The sequence below is a fragment of the Crocodylus siamensis genome, chromosome 6 (genome assembly GCF_052110815.1).
Source record: "Crocodylus siamensis isolate JL-2025a chromosome 6, ASM5211081v1, whole genome shotgun sequence".
NCBI classification, from domain to species: Eukaryota; Metazoa; Chordata; order Crocodylia; family Crocodylidae; genus Crocodylus; species Crocodylus siamensis.
In genome coordinates, this window is record NC_143400.1 from 39,209,312 (window position 1) to 39,227,240 (window position 17,929).

Below are 17,929 nucleotides of genomic sequence, written 5' to 3' on the forward strand. Positions count from 1 at the left end.
CTGGGGTTTTTTTTAAAGAACTTTCCAGGTTTCTCTTGATACGTGCAGTACTCTGACTTGTATCCTCGCAGGGACAGCACTGCACCGGGGCCCAGCGCAGACAGCCTGGCTCTAAGCCCCGCCCCTTTTCTTAACTATTCATGTCTGAGCTGGTGGTGTTCTTCCCCACCTCGTGCGACACATGCGCAGTGATACCCCAGCCGATTAGCGCATGCATGCTGCAAGGTGCCTGTCTCAGCGTGGCTGGATGGCACAGCACATGCGCAGTTTCATGCTATGATGCGCAGTTTCGTGCTATGACGCGCAGCGCGTCCCAGCGCCTGCGCGGTTGGCAGGGGCGGGGCTTTCCAGCTGCGCCTGCGCCTGCGCCTTGGAAGGAGGCGGGGCTGCTGGAGCCGAGTGGGTTCGGGCTTGTTGTTGTTGTTCGGAGCCCAGAGGCTTCCTAGCTGCCGCCGCCGCGCCGCCATGTCCTGTCCCCAGCAGCCGCAGCAGCACCACCACCACCACAACAACAACCCGCCGGCCGAGGGCACCCCCGCCGAGCCGGGCCTCAACAGTGAGTACGGCCTGCCTTAGCATATGTAAATGAGGAGGGGGCTGCGGGCCAGGAGACCCCCCCCCCCGGGGCTGGGATTGGTGGAGATTGCTGCCGCGCGAGAGCTGCGGACCAATCCGCGGGGACCCTAACGGCTGCTCCCCCTGAGGGGGAGGGGGGCCTTAAACAGTGGGAGGCAGGTCAGGGGGAAGGGCACAGGGCAGGCTGGGGGGCGGCAGTGGTGGGGCTGCCTGGAGTGGGCACAGGAGGGTGCGAGGCAGCGGTAATGGGGTGGGGGGGGGGGATGGCCTGGGTCCTCAGGCTGGTGGTGCTCAGGGGAGTCAGTCCTGTTCCGTGACCTAGGCGCTGAGTCCATATCCCTGACTGAGCTGGTTTCCCCTGGGTCCAATGTCTGTGTCAGCGGCTTTGTTGCATCCTTTTGTTCCTGCGATAACATTGGTGTGGTACGTTCCTGGGGGCTGTAGCACCTCCTGCTTGTCCCTGGGCTGTGTGCTCATGTTCTCATGAGAGCATGTCTGAATAAGACACATTCCTTACTAGCTGTTACTTCTGTCCGGCTTTTGCAGTGAAATTAAGGGCATGGATGAGATCAGAGCAACTTCTGCCCCTTGGTATGGTTTCCATTGGGTTGAGGTGACATCAAGTGTTGCTATAATTAACCAGTTTCACTGACAACAGTCTTCTCTGACTTGTTGGAATTACCTTGCTGCACAAAAAAGAAAGAAAACCCACTTGGAGGGACCCTGTAGGCAACTTGTGCCATACGCCACCATGAAAGTCAGTAGTGCTTCATTCAGGGCTGGCTTGGGGGGATTTCGTCGCAGTATTGGCCCACAAACTCTCAGTGAAGTCAGCGTGATTGTTCAAGGTGGCAAACAAAATATGCAGTAGAAACTTTGAAGTTCTGGGCTTCTTGAGCAAAGCAAGTGCAGCCAATCATCTAGGGAAGGTTCAGTCATGCTTAGCAGGAGTTCAGCCTTTCTGTTAGCCTGTGAACATGTTGCTGAGTTTTGTCAGGATAAAAAATGTATGCTTTTATTCATTTTTATCGGAATACATGGTTTGCCTTTCTTCAGTGCTTTCCATTCAGAGCGCTTTACGCAGAGTGAAGGTCATGCTACAGAAGTAAAAGACCTGGGAAGGGGACTCAGAAATCCTATATTCCAGTCTAGTGTCTGTCCATAGGAATGGGCTCCCTCTGATTTTCTTAGCAGTCTTGCTTTTCTTGTCAATCTTACTTCATTTTGTTCTGTATCAGGGGCAGATGAAACTAACTAGAAAGCATTTGCAATTATTTTAATTATATATTTATTTTGGCAATGCACACTGCATTCCTGAGGAATAAAATATTAAGTTAGGGTTCTCTGTAAAGTACCTTTTTCACATGAGAAACATGTTAGGATATGTTGTTTTAGTTGAGTACATATGGAAATTAACAACTAGTGCTGACTAGCCAGGGACAGTGGCTACTTCACAGTTACTGCTATATCATTCTGGCCATTGTGCTGTGGAAGGGGAACAAAAAACCCCAATGGTGCCAGAGAAATCTGCAAGACAGAAAGCTTTACTGTGGGAAATGAAAAAGCTTTTGTGATAATGATGTATTTCATTACAGGTGTGGGGTTCCTTAACTTGTTTGTTTCTGAGCATGACTCAAAATGCATTGTTTATTATGCACCACTGGTTTGGAGCAAAGAAGCCTCCTTGGTTTTTTAACTGAAATCAGACACTGACCAAACAAACTGCTAAAGGAGGACTTGAGCATTTAGCTGGCACTGTTTGAAAAGTACACAGATTATGGAAGAACCCATAGATAATGTTGTGAGTTTGTGAAGAAATCCATTAAATTCCTTATCTTGTAGAAGCTTCTGTGCCTGCATAATGGCAATGAGCCATAAGATATAGTTGTTGCTGTTTCAGATTTGTAGCAGAATTTAGGAAAACTTGACTTTGGGTTGATTTAAAGGTACTGTATGAAATAGAAGTTAAACCCCAATCCTGCAGTCAGCTTTCTATGGGCAGATCTCCGTTCCTACATGGAATCCCTCTGACTTATATTGTCTCAAAGAGTATATCATTAAAAGTTATAATCCCTATTCCATGATGATATCTTCAAGATCTAACATCTCTTAAATTAAAACTATATAGGTTTATTATTTTTTTAAAAGCATCTTGAAAATAAAAAATGTAATTAAATTAAAACATCTGATTTAAATTTTAAAAAATCCAATGGGGGGGTGTTAATTGTTTATTTTTATCCATCTTGTTCTGTATTGTGAAGTTACTAGAAATCATTCCACAGCTGATGAACTTTCCAATGAAAGTTTGTTTGCTTTTTATTTCCATACTATGTATGTGACCCAAATGCTGTATTTTGAACTCTCCACAAAAATCTGTAAGTGAATTGAAATCTGTCACCTAAAGCAAAATTGAAATTGGATTCAAATTCTTTTTTAAAGCACAAATGCCACTTCTGTATGTTGGAAAATGTCAATGTGTGTAACATTTTACTTAGAGTGTGGTATTCCTTTTTCATATGGTTACTTAAAAATTTTGGAGGAATAAAATGTCAGCCATTGCTGAGCTTGAAGCTGCAGTGTGATGAGGTAGTATAACTTGCTGCCTTTAGGAGGCTGATTTGAAGATGAGGAGTGTTGTTTCTTAACTTGGTTTATCACTTGCCAGAATATTCTTCTTAGGAGATCTTGTCCCTGTTGCTGCCAGAGCCCGTAGTGAGGAGGTCATACGTATGGATCTTTGAGTAGAGGAAGAGGGGGAATAGGTTTTCTTCTCAGCAATTACTTCTGGGCGTCACTTTCAGCTAGATGAGATAGATATAGTGCTCTACCATCCATTTATCTCAGCTAGGAGGTTTATAGCACGTGATCCTTGGAAGGAAAAGGATCACCAGGTTCTCTCAAAATTAGTTAGTAGCTGCTGCTTGATCACCGTACTGGGCATGTGTGGCAGTGTTTATGCTTGATAGCAGAATGACTAGGTACTGACTAAACATACTTTGACTCAACTAAGGTGACTGAGCAGACAGAGAATGAGGACGTGCTGTAGTGCTTGTCACGCAAAGTCTAGCAGGTCTTGATGGGAATTTTTAATTATTTGCTAATATTATTGTTCCCTCAAACATGACTATAGTGCAACTTGTGTCTGATCAGAAATTCTCTCAATTGAATATGGACTGCAGTAAAAGTTGTGATTTGTAGCTCGTGCTCATGCAAATTGCATTCCAGTCATGGTATAGGAGGCAGTTCTGTACAATCTTAACTGCAGTCCCAGACTTTATTTCACTAGTTACCTTTCTGGTCATTTACCAAAACCTTAGTCTCCAATCTGCCTTAAAGGAAATAGCCTTCCTTGTTTATATTTACTGTGCATCTCTGCCTCCCCTTTTTCTTGCATTGTTTACTGCACTTCTGTCCTCTTTAATGCTAGATGATAGTTGAGGGGTTCCTCACAGATCATTATATATTTATATGGTAAGACTTTTCCAGTCTGAAATAGCTATAGAATAGTTGATAATCAGTCTGGCTTCCAAACTGCAGTTGACACAAGTTTCTGTATATGGATATCTTTGTCTTGGAAGACAGTTGCTGCAGGGCAGGTCTGGCTGATTCTTTAAAATGAAGTAGTCCTCACTTCAATTCTGCAGTCTCTGCTGGTCATTCCAGATTTGAAAGATAAAGTACTCCCTCCCTCCCCTAACCTTAAACTGCCTTTTCACAGCTAATGCTCTTTCTTACAAGAAGCTGGATACCTTGCTATTCAGCTGGTGCATGCACTCTGTGTCATCTGGCAGAGCGCGCTGCTGGTGGCATCTGGTAGTTGCTCATTTGTTGCTTTGCAAAACCTTCCGGCACCAAATAAAACATCATGTCACGGCATTGCTTACACCCATGAACAGCACCTAGACATGGAGATGCTTATGGTAATGAAACTTAGTGATGAGCTTGCTGTGGTATGAAAGTTGCATGGCTGATACAGTGACAATCCTGCGCAGTCAAGAGAAGACTTCCTGGGCTGTGGTTCAACTTTCTAGAATACCCAAGGATTTGCATAAAAGCAGTGCACGTTCATCCACAGTTAGTCACTTGCTGATGCTACCCATGACCGTGCAGCTCGTGTGATTGAGTCTAACACCTGTACGGGCATAGACACAATAGCAAGTATGCCAAGCATGGTGAATAATTGATAGTGAGGATGGACTAAATTGTTCACTTCAATTAAGTTACATGTTGTTGGCCTACATAGACATTCCTATAATGTTACTGGTGATGTTATTTTGGGGCCCTGACTTGAATTTGCCTTAAATTGCATAGTCAGTAACACAGACTATACATACATATTAACATACATGGTATGTTAGTGCATGTAATTAGAAGTCAGTAATCTGTTGGCATACAAGTCTAGTCAGATTGGAATTGAAAATAGCTTTAGCTTCTATCCCTGCCAGTTCTTTACATACTCTAATTCCCATTTCTTGCTTTTTTTCCTTCTGCAGTTGTTGTGAAGAACGCAAAATAGGGAACCAGTGGTAACAATGATGTGTTATAAACGCTGCAAAAGTTTACAGACTGTTGGTGGAAATATTTTTGTTCCATCTGTAGTAACGTTTTAAGACGGGGGCAGGCAATTATTTCAGGCGGGGGTCCGCTTACCGAGTTTTGGCAACCTGTTGTGGGTTGTCTGCCTCTTGACCAGTGCACCTCCCCGGTTGCCATCTTGTGACCGTAAGTCCTGCCCCGTAACCTTTGTTGTCAGAAGTCATTCCCCTTTGCCCCTGGAAGTACTCCCTTCAGCAAGGGGTTTTGCTGTCTCAGAACCAGAAAAATACCAAATTATATTCTAAAACGCAAACATCTATAGCAGGGGTTCTCAATCCCTAGGCCAGTCTGCAGCACAGTTGGCTGCCAGTGGCCGCAGACTGGCAAACTGTGGCCTCCCAGGGGCTGTGGCTCCTTCTGCAGGGCCTGCGACAATGCCGGGTTTGGCCCACCCCTGCCCACCTGGGGAATGAGGGTATCCTTACCTGTCTTCTGGCTGGAAACTCTGGCTATGGTCCGCTGTGATTGCTGGGCCACAGTATACCGGGGCTGTGGCATAAAAGCTTTGGGAACCCCTGATGTCCAGTATTCATTAATTTGATTTAAAAAAACGTTTTTGTCTTGATTTACCTCTGTTTGTGTAGTGTACATAGAGATGATTGCACAATCGCTTAAAATGAAGTCTTACTCTTGTATGTTGTGGGGGGTGGGTTTAGGTTTGTGGGTATGTGGGGTGAGAGAGCATGTGGGTGTGTGTGTATGGATATATGGGGTGTGGGTGGGTATGGTGTTTGTGTGGGGCTGGGGATGTGCAGGGTCTGTGTGCATGGCAGTGCAAAGGGGTGTGGGTACATGTGTATGGTGAGGTGTGCGTGTAGGATTCTGCCTATGAACACACACACCCTCTGCCCCTGCTTGCACACTCTCTCTGCCTGCCCCCCATTTACATTTGCACACTATCCCAGCGCACACATGTGTGCACACACACCCATACTGGTGCGGCGCTGTGCTCCCCGTTCTGGTGATGTAGCCAGCAGATATGTGGTGCTGGAGCCAGGCAGGGGGCAGGAAGGGAGTGAAATGATTGGGGGTGTGTAGGACATGGCTGTTCAGTCCTGCTCAGGCTTCCCCTGGGTCCTACTGTCCCTGGCTCCTGTCATCTTTGACAGACTATTGGGGCAGATGATATTAATTTTCTAAATTTTTTAGGTGCCCCGCGGGCTGTGTAGAATCATCTGGCGGGCCGGATACAGCCCACGGGCTGTATTTTGCTTGCCAATGTTTTAAGGTATCATAAGTGTGTTGCTTTTACTGGTAGTGTTCTTTCATTTGTTTCCTTTCTCCTGTGCCAGCAAACATTTGTATGAGAATCTTATATTAAGCTCAGAAAGCAGCCTATTATGTAATAATTTCTAGGTTATATGTAGGGCAGAATTTTCTGAGGTCAATAAATAACTTAAGGTGTGTGACACTGATTGTGTTCATTTTCTTTTTTTGTTAATAATCCAGTTTTGTAGCCCAGACATTTAAATGGTGTGTTTAAAATCTACTATAGCAAATACAGAAGTTTTTTTCGTAAATAGTTATACTGATATTTTCATGGGAAACACTGACAGCACCAGATTTAAGAATCGGTAATTTTTACAAGATGCTAGCTTACAGTAATCTCAGTATTTTCAGACTGAATATGATGTAATGAATTTCTAAATTTGAAAATATTCTGCAATGAGACTGATAAAAAAGATATGAAATGCATATATGGGGCTCAGAGAAACAGAAAAGCCCTCAAATTTACATTGGTTAATAAGATTTTAAAAGGAAAAAAACCCAAACCCAAAATATGTTTTTCAAATTCATATTAACTGTCTCAAAAAATTCAAAATATTCCAGTGAAGAACTAAATTGGCTGTCATAGTCTCAATTGATACTAATTCAGTTAATAAACAGGAACCCCATGATTGTAGCTGGATGGATGACACCAAGTATTTTAGCCTGTGCAGCAGGGCCAACATGTTATTACCTTTATCACTCAACATGAACTACCTAACTTATTCATTTAGGATTAGTTTCAAAATAACTGAAACCCATTACTGCTCCATACACTGGTTAACGGGGGGGAAGGTCTTCCAATGAGTTAATTTGCATAAGTTTTTAATATGGTCTGGTCTTTGATTTTCTTTAATAGTAGTTTACAGCCTGTGTTTTCAATGCTAATATGGCACCCACAGCTCCTCTGTCAGCTGTTGTTGCATATTGTTGTTATTATTATTATTATTATTATTACTACTATTATTATTATTTAAAATGAAGGGAAAATAACATAAATAATTACAGTTTATATAGCATAATTATAGTTTAGAATGGAATCTTCCCTGCACAAATCAGTTTAACTGTCCAGGTGCAAGAAAATAGTTATCTGTTAGAAATGATTATTAGTGCTATTTCAGTTAGAAAATTCTAAGTTAAATATTCAGGTAACACTGTGTCCCCTCATGTAATTGAAACTGAGAATCTGAATTGTCACACACAAGAATAGCATTGTTAACACTTAAGCTTTATTTCCATTCCAGTGTTATAGCATGAATTGTGTGGCACAGTAGGTATGTATTGCGTTTTAAATATGTGTGTAGGGTACCAAACGGCACTGGAGAACAGAACAGAGCAGATCAGTGTAGGAAGGCAGGATTTGTGCATTTTTATTTTTTATGTAGCTAGGAGCTTAAACATACAGAAGGAAGAGGGAGGCCAGAAGAATTCTAAAAAATAGGAGCGAGAAAGGGCGGTGGTTCTGTTACTTCTTGTTTATCCAAATCAAGCCTACTTCATTCTTTATTTTTAATTCTGCAGTTAGCTAAAATAAAGGAAATTGTTGTCCTTGCCTTAATTCTGCTTCTAACTAAAGAAATAACCTTGCAATCCTTGTCATCTCTATTTGTTTATGAGGTTCTTATGGCAGCAGCAGTGGATGTTATCTGAATTGACCATATTCACATTTTTCTGCATGCAAATGATAAACCCTTAAGCTGGGTTTTAGTTTCACCGCTTCTAACGATAGCTATTTGGCTAACCCAACAGGTTCTTGGGTGGAGTTGCAGATAAATGGCAATGGCAATGACAATACAAATGGAAAAAATGGGGGTCTGGAACATGTTCCTTCATCCTCTTCTATCCATAATGGAGACATGGAAAAAATTCTTCTGGATGCCCAGCATGAATCAGGACAAAGTAGTTCAAGGGGCAGTTCCCACTGTGACAGGTAAGGAAATATAGCTCAGTGCTCCCTTTCCTTGATGCCATTAGTGCAAATTCCGTTTCTGATATCTTATGCAAAGGCTTATGACATGCTATCAGTTTAAACTTCATGAGCCAGCCAAAATGTCCACTTGAAGTGCTTTGCTGAATCCTGCATAGAACTAATATTGTTTGAAAAAGGTCATTTATTCTTATTAAAATAAAAAATATCCTTGGAGTAGAAGGGATTGCATCAGTATCAGATTTCATATTGACATAATTCATGTATTAGTTGAAGAAAAAAAGCTCTGTTAATGACACGGGGATTACCAGCGCATGATGATTTAAGAGAAACTAAAAGGAAAGAATACGGATCCTATGCCTGAAGGTACTGTTCACTAAAATTATAGTAAATCAGTTCTATTAAATACTCAAGGTAGATTCCTCCATTATGTTTGTGTACTTGACAAACTTCATCTGAATAGGTTCTTTACAGAATGTCCCTGGCCCAAGGAACTGCGTGTCCAGGTCCGCAGTCCTGTTTGTCTGGGCTGTCCTACAATTGGGCACTTCTGGCTTTACTGAGTAGCGTTAGGGTCCAGAGCTCTTTTGGTCTTGGGAAAATTTTGAAATTGTTTTGGTTTGAGTCCTGTTTGGAAAGAAACCGAATTTCAAAAAACCTAAGTTCCCCATGACCTGGAAATCTGTTTTCTTGGCTGCAGCAGCAAGGTGTTACCTCATCAAAAAATATCTTTGCCTTTTGTTTGGGGGGCAGGTTTTTGGAGGAAGCAGTGTGCTTGTTGTTGATGCTAAAGAGGTGCTTCTCATCCTTTCTGATTACCAGAAGGGTAGTCTGGGGGATGGGAAGGGGAAAAACTGAAATAGGAACAAATTGGAAATGTGGGAAGTCTTTGGGCATGAAAGGATTTTTGCTTCTGGCATAATGTATGAAGAATAAGACACCAATACTTGTTTTTTCATTAGAATAGGCTGTTTGTATTGCACGTAAGAATAACTTAATTATTTTGCTCTTGCACTAATGTTTCTGGCAAGGATTTTTGGGGGTGATTTTTTTTTTTTGTTGCACCAACTGCTTGGTGGGGGTAAAGTTAGACAAGTTTTTGAATGCTAATATGTGTGTAACTTAATAAATCCAGTCATATAGCAAAAATGACAATAATACCTTGACTTTTATCTGTAGTCCTTCACCTCAAGAAGATGGCCAGATAACGTTTGATGTGGAAATGCACACGAGTAAGGATAGTAGTTCTCAGGTACTTTGTCTTGTAATTTCTAAAATGCTAAGTTGAAGTCACAGAATTGCGTATTATAGTAGACAGTTCCCTGTGTAGATGGGCAAAAGTTATCATGGACTGCTGGAAAGCTGGGGCTCTTAAGTGAAAGAGAATCATTTAGAGACTTTAAAATTGGCTTTCAGTGATGTATTAATTTAGTAGGAGGGTACAACAATATTCTTGAATTTTAGCTTGACTACTAGTAAACTCCAAATATCTAAACCACTTAGAAATGTCTTTTAGCTCATTTGGATGATCACTGTTTCCTTATAGTTTGACTATAGTTATGGGAGGGAAATGATCCTCTGGTCGATTACTATTTAAACGAGGTCTGTGAATCAGTAACAGTAACATACTTAAGATGGTCTGTTATAAGGTTTGTTTTGTTTTTGTCAAGTAAAATGTTTCTACTGGGATGTGGTGTTTTAAGAAAAAAACAATTAAAGAAGGAGAGTAATGTGCTCACTAGCTTGGAGGGGGAAAGAAATATTAAAGTTTTGAACATTTAAAACCTGAATCGGAAAATGAATTTTATAGTCTTATCTCTGTAGAGCAGATACACAGTTATTAAGTTCCTTTTGCAGACCTTGTAGGTAGGTTATCAGAGCTCTTGTCCTTTTTTTGTTTTGTTTTTTAATAACAAACGTGTTGAGCAGGTGTGGCACAGACCAATTTGTTCCTGAAGTTCTTTCATTTTTACCTAAGATTTCAGCATGCTTGGGTTATCACTGTGTCGCTGTGCTCGCTTGAGTTTCAGTAACCTCAATGATATCAAATGGAAGGAAATAAATGCTGAAGTCTAAGTTGGGTCATTTAATGGAATTTGCTGTCTTCAGCAGTACAAGTTGAGAGCTGTGCTGCTGGAATGAGGCTGTTCATTTCATTTTGTCAGAGAGGGTGGCCAAACAATTGAACTGGTGCCTCTTGCAGGCCTATAGAGAATCATACCAACCTGAGTGAGATTCTTTGCTTTTGATTCCTCCATTTAGGACTGCCATTTCCCTATTGTAATTTTGTATCCCCTTTTTCCAGCTAACATAGCTGAACTCCAGGTGAAGTGATCTCACTTCGCTAAAGGCCAGATTTGGGTTAAGGTTCCCATTGAGCTTGGAGGGGAGAGTGGCATAGCCACACAAGCAGTTCCTTCTGCCATACGAATAGGTGCCCTGTGTATAATGATCTTGCTTCCTGCCAGCCAAAGGAATAGCAACCTGTAGGCTGTATCTTAGCTGGCTTTTCCATATGGTAGGATTTCTGTGTTAATTTACAATAGCTTAAAGATCCTTGTTTGACAGTGGAAATCATCTTAAAGGAATTAGTCTTTCAGATATTTTTCTGCAATTTGGGCAGAAATACTGCATGTTAATTGCATTACATCTAAATTAAGGTTTGTTGTAATTTTACAGATATTTTTTGTCTAAAACATTTGTTCAACACTAGTTTAGTCAAACTCACAGTGAGATCATCCTCTGGTTCATTCTTCAGTGTGAAATACCTGTTTAAATATTGTTAAAAGATAGCTGGCTTATGTGCTTGATAAAAAAACTACCATTGTTAGAGATGCACTGGTCTCAGCAGACTCTGTTGGCATACTAAAATCCCTTGTAAACATCTCCTTGATGCAAAAATGTCTATTCAGTTGTCATCTTTTTGTCCCCCCATCCTGACATGTGCACAAACACCTCAGTAGTTGCAAAACTGCCAACCTCTGCTGTTTAGCATTTTGTCACTGCAGTTAATACTCTTAAGCTAATACCACAAGGAACAGCTGATTGAGTGTTGTTACAAGGCATGTCCCATGTATATTTTCAGTCTGAAGAGGAAGCAGTAGAAGGAGAGAAAGAGGTGGAAGTTTTGAAGAAAAGTGCTGACTGGGTATCAGACTGGTCGAGTAGGCCTGAAAACATTCCTCCCAAGTGAGTCGAACTCTCTTAATAAATCTCCTTCTGCAAGAAGGAAAGAAGAATCACGATTCACACGTTACACGGAAATGTATTGGCTATCTGCATCAGACTTGGGTGTTCCCTGGGGAGCATAAAATTTATAAAACAAGTGAACAGTGTAAAACCTTAATAGCATAGAAATTAACTTTATTAAAACCAATCTCCGTCCACATGAAGTTTTAATATGCAGTTATTTCTTTCCAGTTGCTACTTTACTTGGGAGAGCTGGGTACTTGGACTTGATATTTGTGTGGTTTATCCATGACTTATTGACTGGTGTGGTGTTGGGAAAGTCACCTAAACTCTCTCCACCTTGGGTTTGGTATAAGTAAAATATGTATAAAACACCAAACAAGAAACTATGGGATCCTTAAATGCCAAGTTTTTTTGCCTAAAGTAGAAGTTGCTGTCTGTATCTGGTGGATTTCTTTTTCTCTAATGAAACGCAGAAAGCCTGAGGCTGTTACTAACAAGTCCTATCCTGAAATTCCCCCTCTCATGCCTGCCTCTCTCTTCAGCTACTGCTCCCTTTGTGTTTGTGCTCCTTGAGTGAGTGATCTCTTCATAATGTCTCACACTTTTTCTTGTTCATCCCTTACAATTTAATTGCTTGAAAAGTTTCAATAGACTTCTTTGGACTTCTGAAAAATTTGTGTTGATTTATTTATTTTTTTTCTTTTTCTTCCTTTAGGGAATTTCACTTCAGACATCCTAAACGCTCAATATCTTTAAGTATGAGGAAGAGTGGAGCTATGAAGAAAGGTGGCATTTTCTCTGCAGAGTTTCTTAAGGTTTTCATTCCATCTCTGTTCATATCTCATGTTTTGGCTTTGGGCCTAGGGTAAGTGCTCATAGTAGTTTTTAATTTTGCATCTGTCTTTTTGTCTATATGCTTCTGTAGTAGCATTTGTAGTACCTGTTAGGGGAAGAGCATAATAAGAGTACTGAGATTATCATGATGGTATGCTCAGAGTTTAGTTCGGGTAGTATATTAAAATGGAGGCAAAACAGTCTTGACAACAACACACAATAAAACTGTCTGTATTTTCTCAGGAGAGAATTTAGAGATTGAATAGTTATATTTTCAGAATGCACAAAGATCATTGTCAGGTCAGAGGTCTAGGTTACCTCCAATACTTCATTGAAAATAATATTTGCAGGGTGGGTCCTATGGCATGCACCACTTGTTCTTCCACTCATTCTATTTGGAATTATCAGAGCATAGTGTAATAAAAATAAAAATAAACCACACAGAAAAATGAGTATAACTGTTTGATTCAAGAGCTCTGTTTTTACATCATTGGACAGTGCTCAGTTCTCATGTATACAGCAAATTTTATTTCAGGCTTCCGCTCATTTTGAGTGGCTGGCACTGTTATTGTATGTTGGTGCTGAAACTAAAGGTTTGCAAACTTCAGATGGAAAGATGCACGCAGCACTTTGCCTATCTCACAGAATTAGCAATTGTCTTTTTCAAAGCACCTAGCAACACTGTCAAGGTATTCATAATCGGATGTGAATCCTGGGCATCTTACACCTTTTGTGGGGGTGGGGGAGGGCAGAGAATTGTGCTCGCTTTTTTTCTTGTATGCAGCCTGAGCAATTTACGTCAATTATTCTTGTCAACTGCCTTGTTTGGTGGAGGTGGGGAGGGTTGGTTGTTTGTTTTTTGCCTTTATGGCAAAACTAGCCAATAGAAAACATAAAGAGAAAATATTTGTCTTGTTGCAAAAATGCATTAAAGATTGTTCATTTGTTAGATTGGTCTGTTGTTGTAGGCCCCAAACTTAAGTGTTTTAAAGCTTGTTTTGCTTTTTTCTGCTTTGCCTGAAGAAGTCGGTACTTCAGTGTTGTTTGTATTATTGTTGTGGTTCATAGCTTTAGTCTAAGACCAGGAACCCCTGGTGCTCAGTACTGTATAAACACAGAACAAACAGAACTTCTTGTCTGGGATTTTTAAATGAGTCTGTGGTTAGGCTCTCATCTCCTCCTGAGTTTTGATGGGATTAGGGTCTTTGTATCCCTCAGACTCCTTTAAAAAACTCTCCCTTCATTTGGGGTTTCTGTTGCAGTCCTTTTGCATGTCACACATGAAGTGCTCTGGAAGAATCTCACGAAGTGGGAACTTTTGTTTCCAAGGACAGAATAGGACAGTTGACTGTGCAAAGACTGTTGTGTAATGGGAAGTATATTTGAAATACAAATAGGCCTTATGTTTTTATTTCAGCATCTACATTGGAAAACGACTGACTACGCCTTCAGCCAGTACTTATTGAGAGACAGAGTGCAAAAGCTGGAAATCCATGTGACCTGTGAAGGTGTTACTGTCACATTTTTAGTACATTTGAACTTGAGATCATTTTAAGCATGACCCTAACTCCACCCTTTCTTTACATATCCAGGTTCCACTAACTCTTGGAATTCAGTATTGTATTGGAACTCTGTTGAGGTGTTCGCTATTCACCTTCTCCCCCTTCCCCCACCTCTAGGCCTACAAGATGCATCAGAGTTGCCAAACAGAGTTTACAATTGTCTGTACATTGCAAGGGCTTTTTTCAATGCAAAATGCCACCAGCAAATTCTCATTTTATCAGTGATGCTGTTTGCCTCCTTTCGTATCACCAAACAGAAATCTGCAGTTGTGCATGGTATACATGTTGACTGTATTATAATGGTGACTTTGCCAGTCTCTTCAAAAGAAACTGAAAATTAGATAGTGAGGTGAGGAATTTCTTTTTTGAAAACTAAGTTGATTTTGAAGCGAAGGAATTATTGGCAATAAAAATATATTTTAAACCAGCTTTTTAGGCAATTGATTCAATCCCCGGTCTTGATTAATGCCTTTTTAATTTGCCGGAGGCAAAAACTGCACAAAACCTAAAGCAGGATAATAACTAACATTCATCAGCATACTTTAGTACTAGACAATACTAGATACTTGTTGTAATCTTGTCTTTTCTATAAAGTAGGCTCCTTGTTTCTGGTAGGAAAACTTGTGTGATGCCTAGAAAATGTTTTAAAAAAACTTACATTGTGTGCATGTGGAGAAGCTTTTCTTTTCCTTACCTTTTTTCTTAAGGGAAAATTTTAAATGAAAAGTTTTCCTTTAAAAAGTAATTTTGAATACAAATATTCTAGGTGTATTTAGACTCCATGTAAAAAAAAAAAGAGATTCTGCTTGTTATGGAACCACTTAGAAATATGAAGATGAAGAAGTTTTGGTAACTATTCAAAGCATTTGACCTGCCTGTTGGGGATGATCTTGCAATTTCGTAAAGGAACATGAGTTGCAAAGCTCTGAAACATTGGCTTCTGCAATTGAGTTTTCAATGTTTTCATTCCACATTGTTTACTGTATAATCTCCCGTGGGGTATCTGATATCCTAAGGTCACTAACAATATCTCATATAGCTAAATAGAATTCTCATAAATGTTTAACTTTTATCTTTGGAAACACTCAGCCTTGTCCTCCTTCAGTGACACTTTTTTCAAAATGTGAAGCTTTAGTACCAAATTGTTACAAAGCATTAGGACATACCTGTCCTTAAGTAGATTTTATTGGATTTCAGGACATGTAGCATGGCTCTGAAGGATGGAATATGTTGTTTTATATATATATATATAAAAATAATATGATACAGACTTTAATACTGAGTATTTAGGGAGCCAATGTTAATTTTAAAACTAGCAAAAGCTCATTTAAATAGAGAATTCATTAGGCTGCCTTGTAGAAAATGTTAAGAAAACTTGGCTGGCCAGTTTGGAAAAAAAAATGGCTCCCTGTAATTTTTTGCTTGCTTCAGATTTTGTGACTTTACAGCATTGATTATTTGGTATGGCAGTGATCACTTGAAACACAGAGGCTAATTCCTAACTGAGGTTTGTTTTAAAAGAACTGAATTAGAGAAGTTTGCTATGAAAACCATTTCTAAACTATTTATTTTTATTCTCTGCTCCTGACTGCCTTTGGAGGAGTGTGTCCAGGGTTTAAGCTAGGTGTAGGATGGAAGGGCAATTTAACTATTCTGTTTAGACATCTGTTTTTTAATTCCAAATATTAGCGCTTGAACTGCCTACAACTGCAAATTTTTTTCAGGTGTTAGGTTTCTTCCAGAGGTGTGGAGAAGTAATGAGTGTTTTCAGATGGTATTAACCATGTCATTTTAGAGACCTAACTAAACTCGGTGGGGGCAGAAATTCTGGCATGTTTTTATCTGTATGAATTATAGCACTGTGTTTTGTATGAAAATTGGAATAGTGGAAAAATAGATTTATACTAAGTAGGAAATACTTATTTTAAAAAAAGAACTAAAAAAAATTCCCCTTTCCAAAATAGATGGTGATTTCATTTAAAGAATACAAGCTTGTGACTAAAGGATAAACCCAGTTCATACAATAATACTTCAAGCAGCTGTGAGATTAAAAATATTTATTGGAAATATTACTGAGAAATGGATACATGATCACTGTAGTGCTTGTTATCATATAATGATACAATGCAGTATTTATTGATACTCTGATATAAGCTTTGGATGAAAGTCTACAATTTAATTAGTTTTACAGTGACAGAAACAGACTGTTGTACACTTTGAAAAGGGGTTTCAACTATTGATAGTTGAAGTTTTGTTAAGATAAATGTTGTTTAAAAAGCTTTATACCTGTTTACAGTTTTGGAAAAAATGCAGGCTTCATTTTTCTTATGTTTAGTGAAAACTGGCTTAAAATATTTGTAAATAGGATCAAGCAAAAATGCATAAACTCGCACATTAAAAATGCAGCAGGCTGATCTAACTGCAGCAAATACATATTTACTTGCTGTTTTAAAAGTGAAAACTGAAGAGACTCTGTTAGAAATTCACATTTTTTAATTGACACATTTGTTGAAATTTAATGGAGTTAACTGAGCCAAAGTGATTATGCATTCTTCATCAAATTAGTTAGCACTTTGTAACATTATATACAGTTTACACTACATGTATAAGTTGTAGCTACAAACATTTTGTGCCATTAAAGCTCTCTCAAAACTGTGTGTCTGTCAAATCACTTAATGCCATATCTTTTTTACAGGGAAGCTTATGGATAAGTTTCTGCTGCTGCTTTTAGTTTATCAAGTAATATCTGTGTCCAGGGTGAAATGAACGGAGGTTGACTGGGATAGTGTTTACCAAATTGCAAGTAGAATCATCAGCTTCTTGTGCTGAAATGCATTGCTTTTGTCAGCCATGTTTCCACCTTTTCTTTCTCCTAAATCAGAAAGCAAATATTGCGAAGTGGCTGCATTTCAGTTCCAGTTTGGGAAGACTTTCTTTTTCAGGTCGGTTATATTTCTCTGACCTCTCCCAATTCAGCTTTACACTTGTAAAATAAAGGATTTGGAACAGTTCTTCAGCCCATGTAAATAGTCCTAGTTCCATTGAAGTCAATAAACAACATAAGGATCTGTCCCAATCGAATATTACTTAAAACATAAGGATAGCAGGGCATTGCAGGAAGCGTGAATAGGGATCGACAAAGGAGGAAGGGCAACATCTCTTGTTGTAAATGTTAAGAGTAGCTTTATTAAAAGTTCTTTGGTCCATTTTACTTCCATTCAGGTTGTTTCTTTCTTGTTTAAGGACTTACACTTTTTTCTTTAGCTCTTCCCTCCCTGCAGTCAAAATGCATCCACTTCTAGATTTGATTTCTTAAAAATAAAGGCCTACAACCTTAAAATGCACATGAGATATCATATGTTGGTTGTATGCTGTCTGCATAAGAAGGATAAAACTAAATGTATTTCCAGTTGATTAAGTAAGTGTTCATACCCCGTACTGCACATCAGCTTGTTCAAATGCAGCTGACTCAGCTAACTACTTGCAACACTAAAGCATGATTAATCTCAACATTTAGGGAAGAGAAGGGGTGTTTTTCCATTAAGCAAAGTAAACATAACCATTAAGTTCCTTGAACTGCAGCCAGAATAGCAAGCTGTGTGGAAACGTGCATTTCCATTCCCTAACCCCTGATAAAAACTTGTGAAAGAATCTGTTTTCACCTTTGTGTCTGACCTGCAGGTTGCAATTTAGAACAATAATCAGTGTTCCATGCATGTAATAAAGGGCAAATAGGTGAACAGATTTTAAGCAACTATTGTGATTGCATAATCTGACCTGATAACTCATGAGCAGAGGGAGGTACTCTGATGTTAGCAGAGGCCAACAAGAGCTTATGCATTTCTGATTTAGTTTGTCTATAAGGTGCATCTTTACCCTGCCTTCTCCTAACTCATGGCAGAAGAATTTCGCCCAGGAATTCCATCAGCATATCACTGAGGTGCTCAGTCTTGAAACGATGACTTCAGTTGATGAA

At 39.7% G+C, this 17,929-nt stretch overlaps 1 protein-coding gene across 1 annotated transcript; it reads left to right on the forward strand.

Annotated features, from left to right (window-relative positions):
• The first annotated feature begins 355 nt into the window (after positions 1–355).
• Positions 356–16,608, forward strand: BNIP3L (BCL2 interacting protein 3 like). Its single transcript, XM_090053508.1, has 6 exons — positions 356–556; positions 8,188–8,368; positions 9,545–9,617; positions 11,451–11,554; positions 12,273–12,422; positions 13,809–16,608. Exons 1-6 carry the CDS (start codon positions 466–468, stop codon positions 13,855–13,857), a joined length of 648 nt encoding a protein of 215 aa, XP_089909634.1. The 5' UTR covers positions 356–465; the 3' UTR covers positions 13,858–16,608.
• Positions 16,609–17,929: the final 1,321 nt, after the last annotated feature.

Coding starts and splice junctions, on each gene's coding strand:
- BNIP3L (XM_090053508.1), top strand. CDS start 466: ATGTCCTGTCCCCAGCAGCCGCAGCAGCACCACCACCACCACAACAAC. Junction 9,618..11,450: donor GTAAGGATAGTAGTTCTCAG/GTACTTTGTCTT, acceptor GTATATTTTCAG/TCTGAAGAGGAAGCAGTAGA. Junction 11,555..12,272: donor CCTGAAAACATTCCTCCCAA/GTGAGTCGAACT, acceptor TTCTTCCTTTAG/GGAATTTCACTTCAGACATC.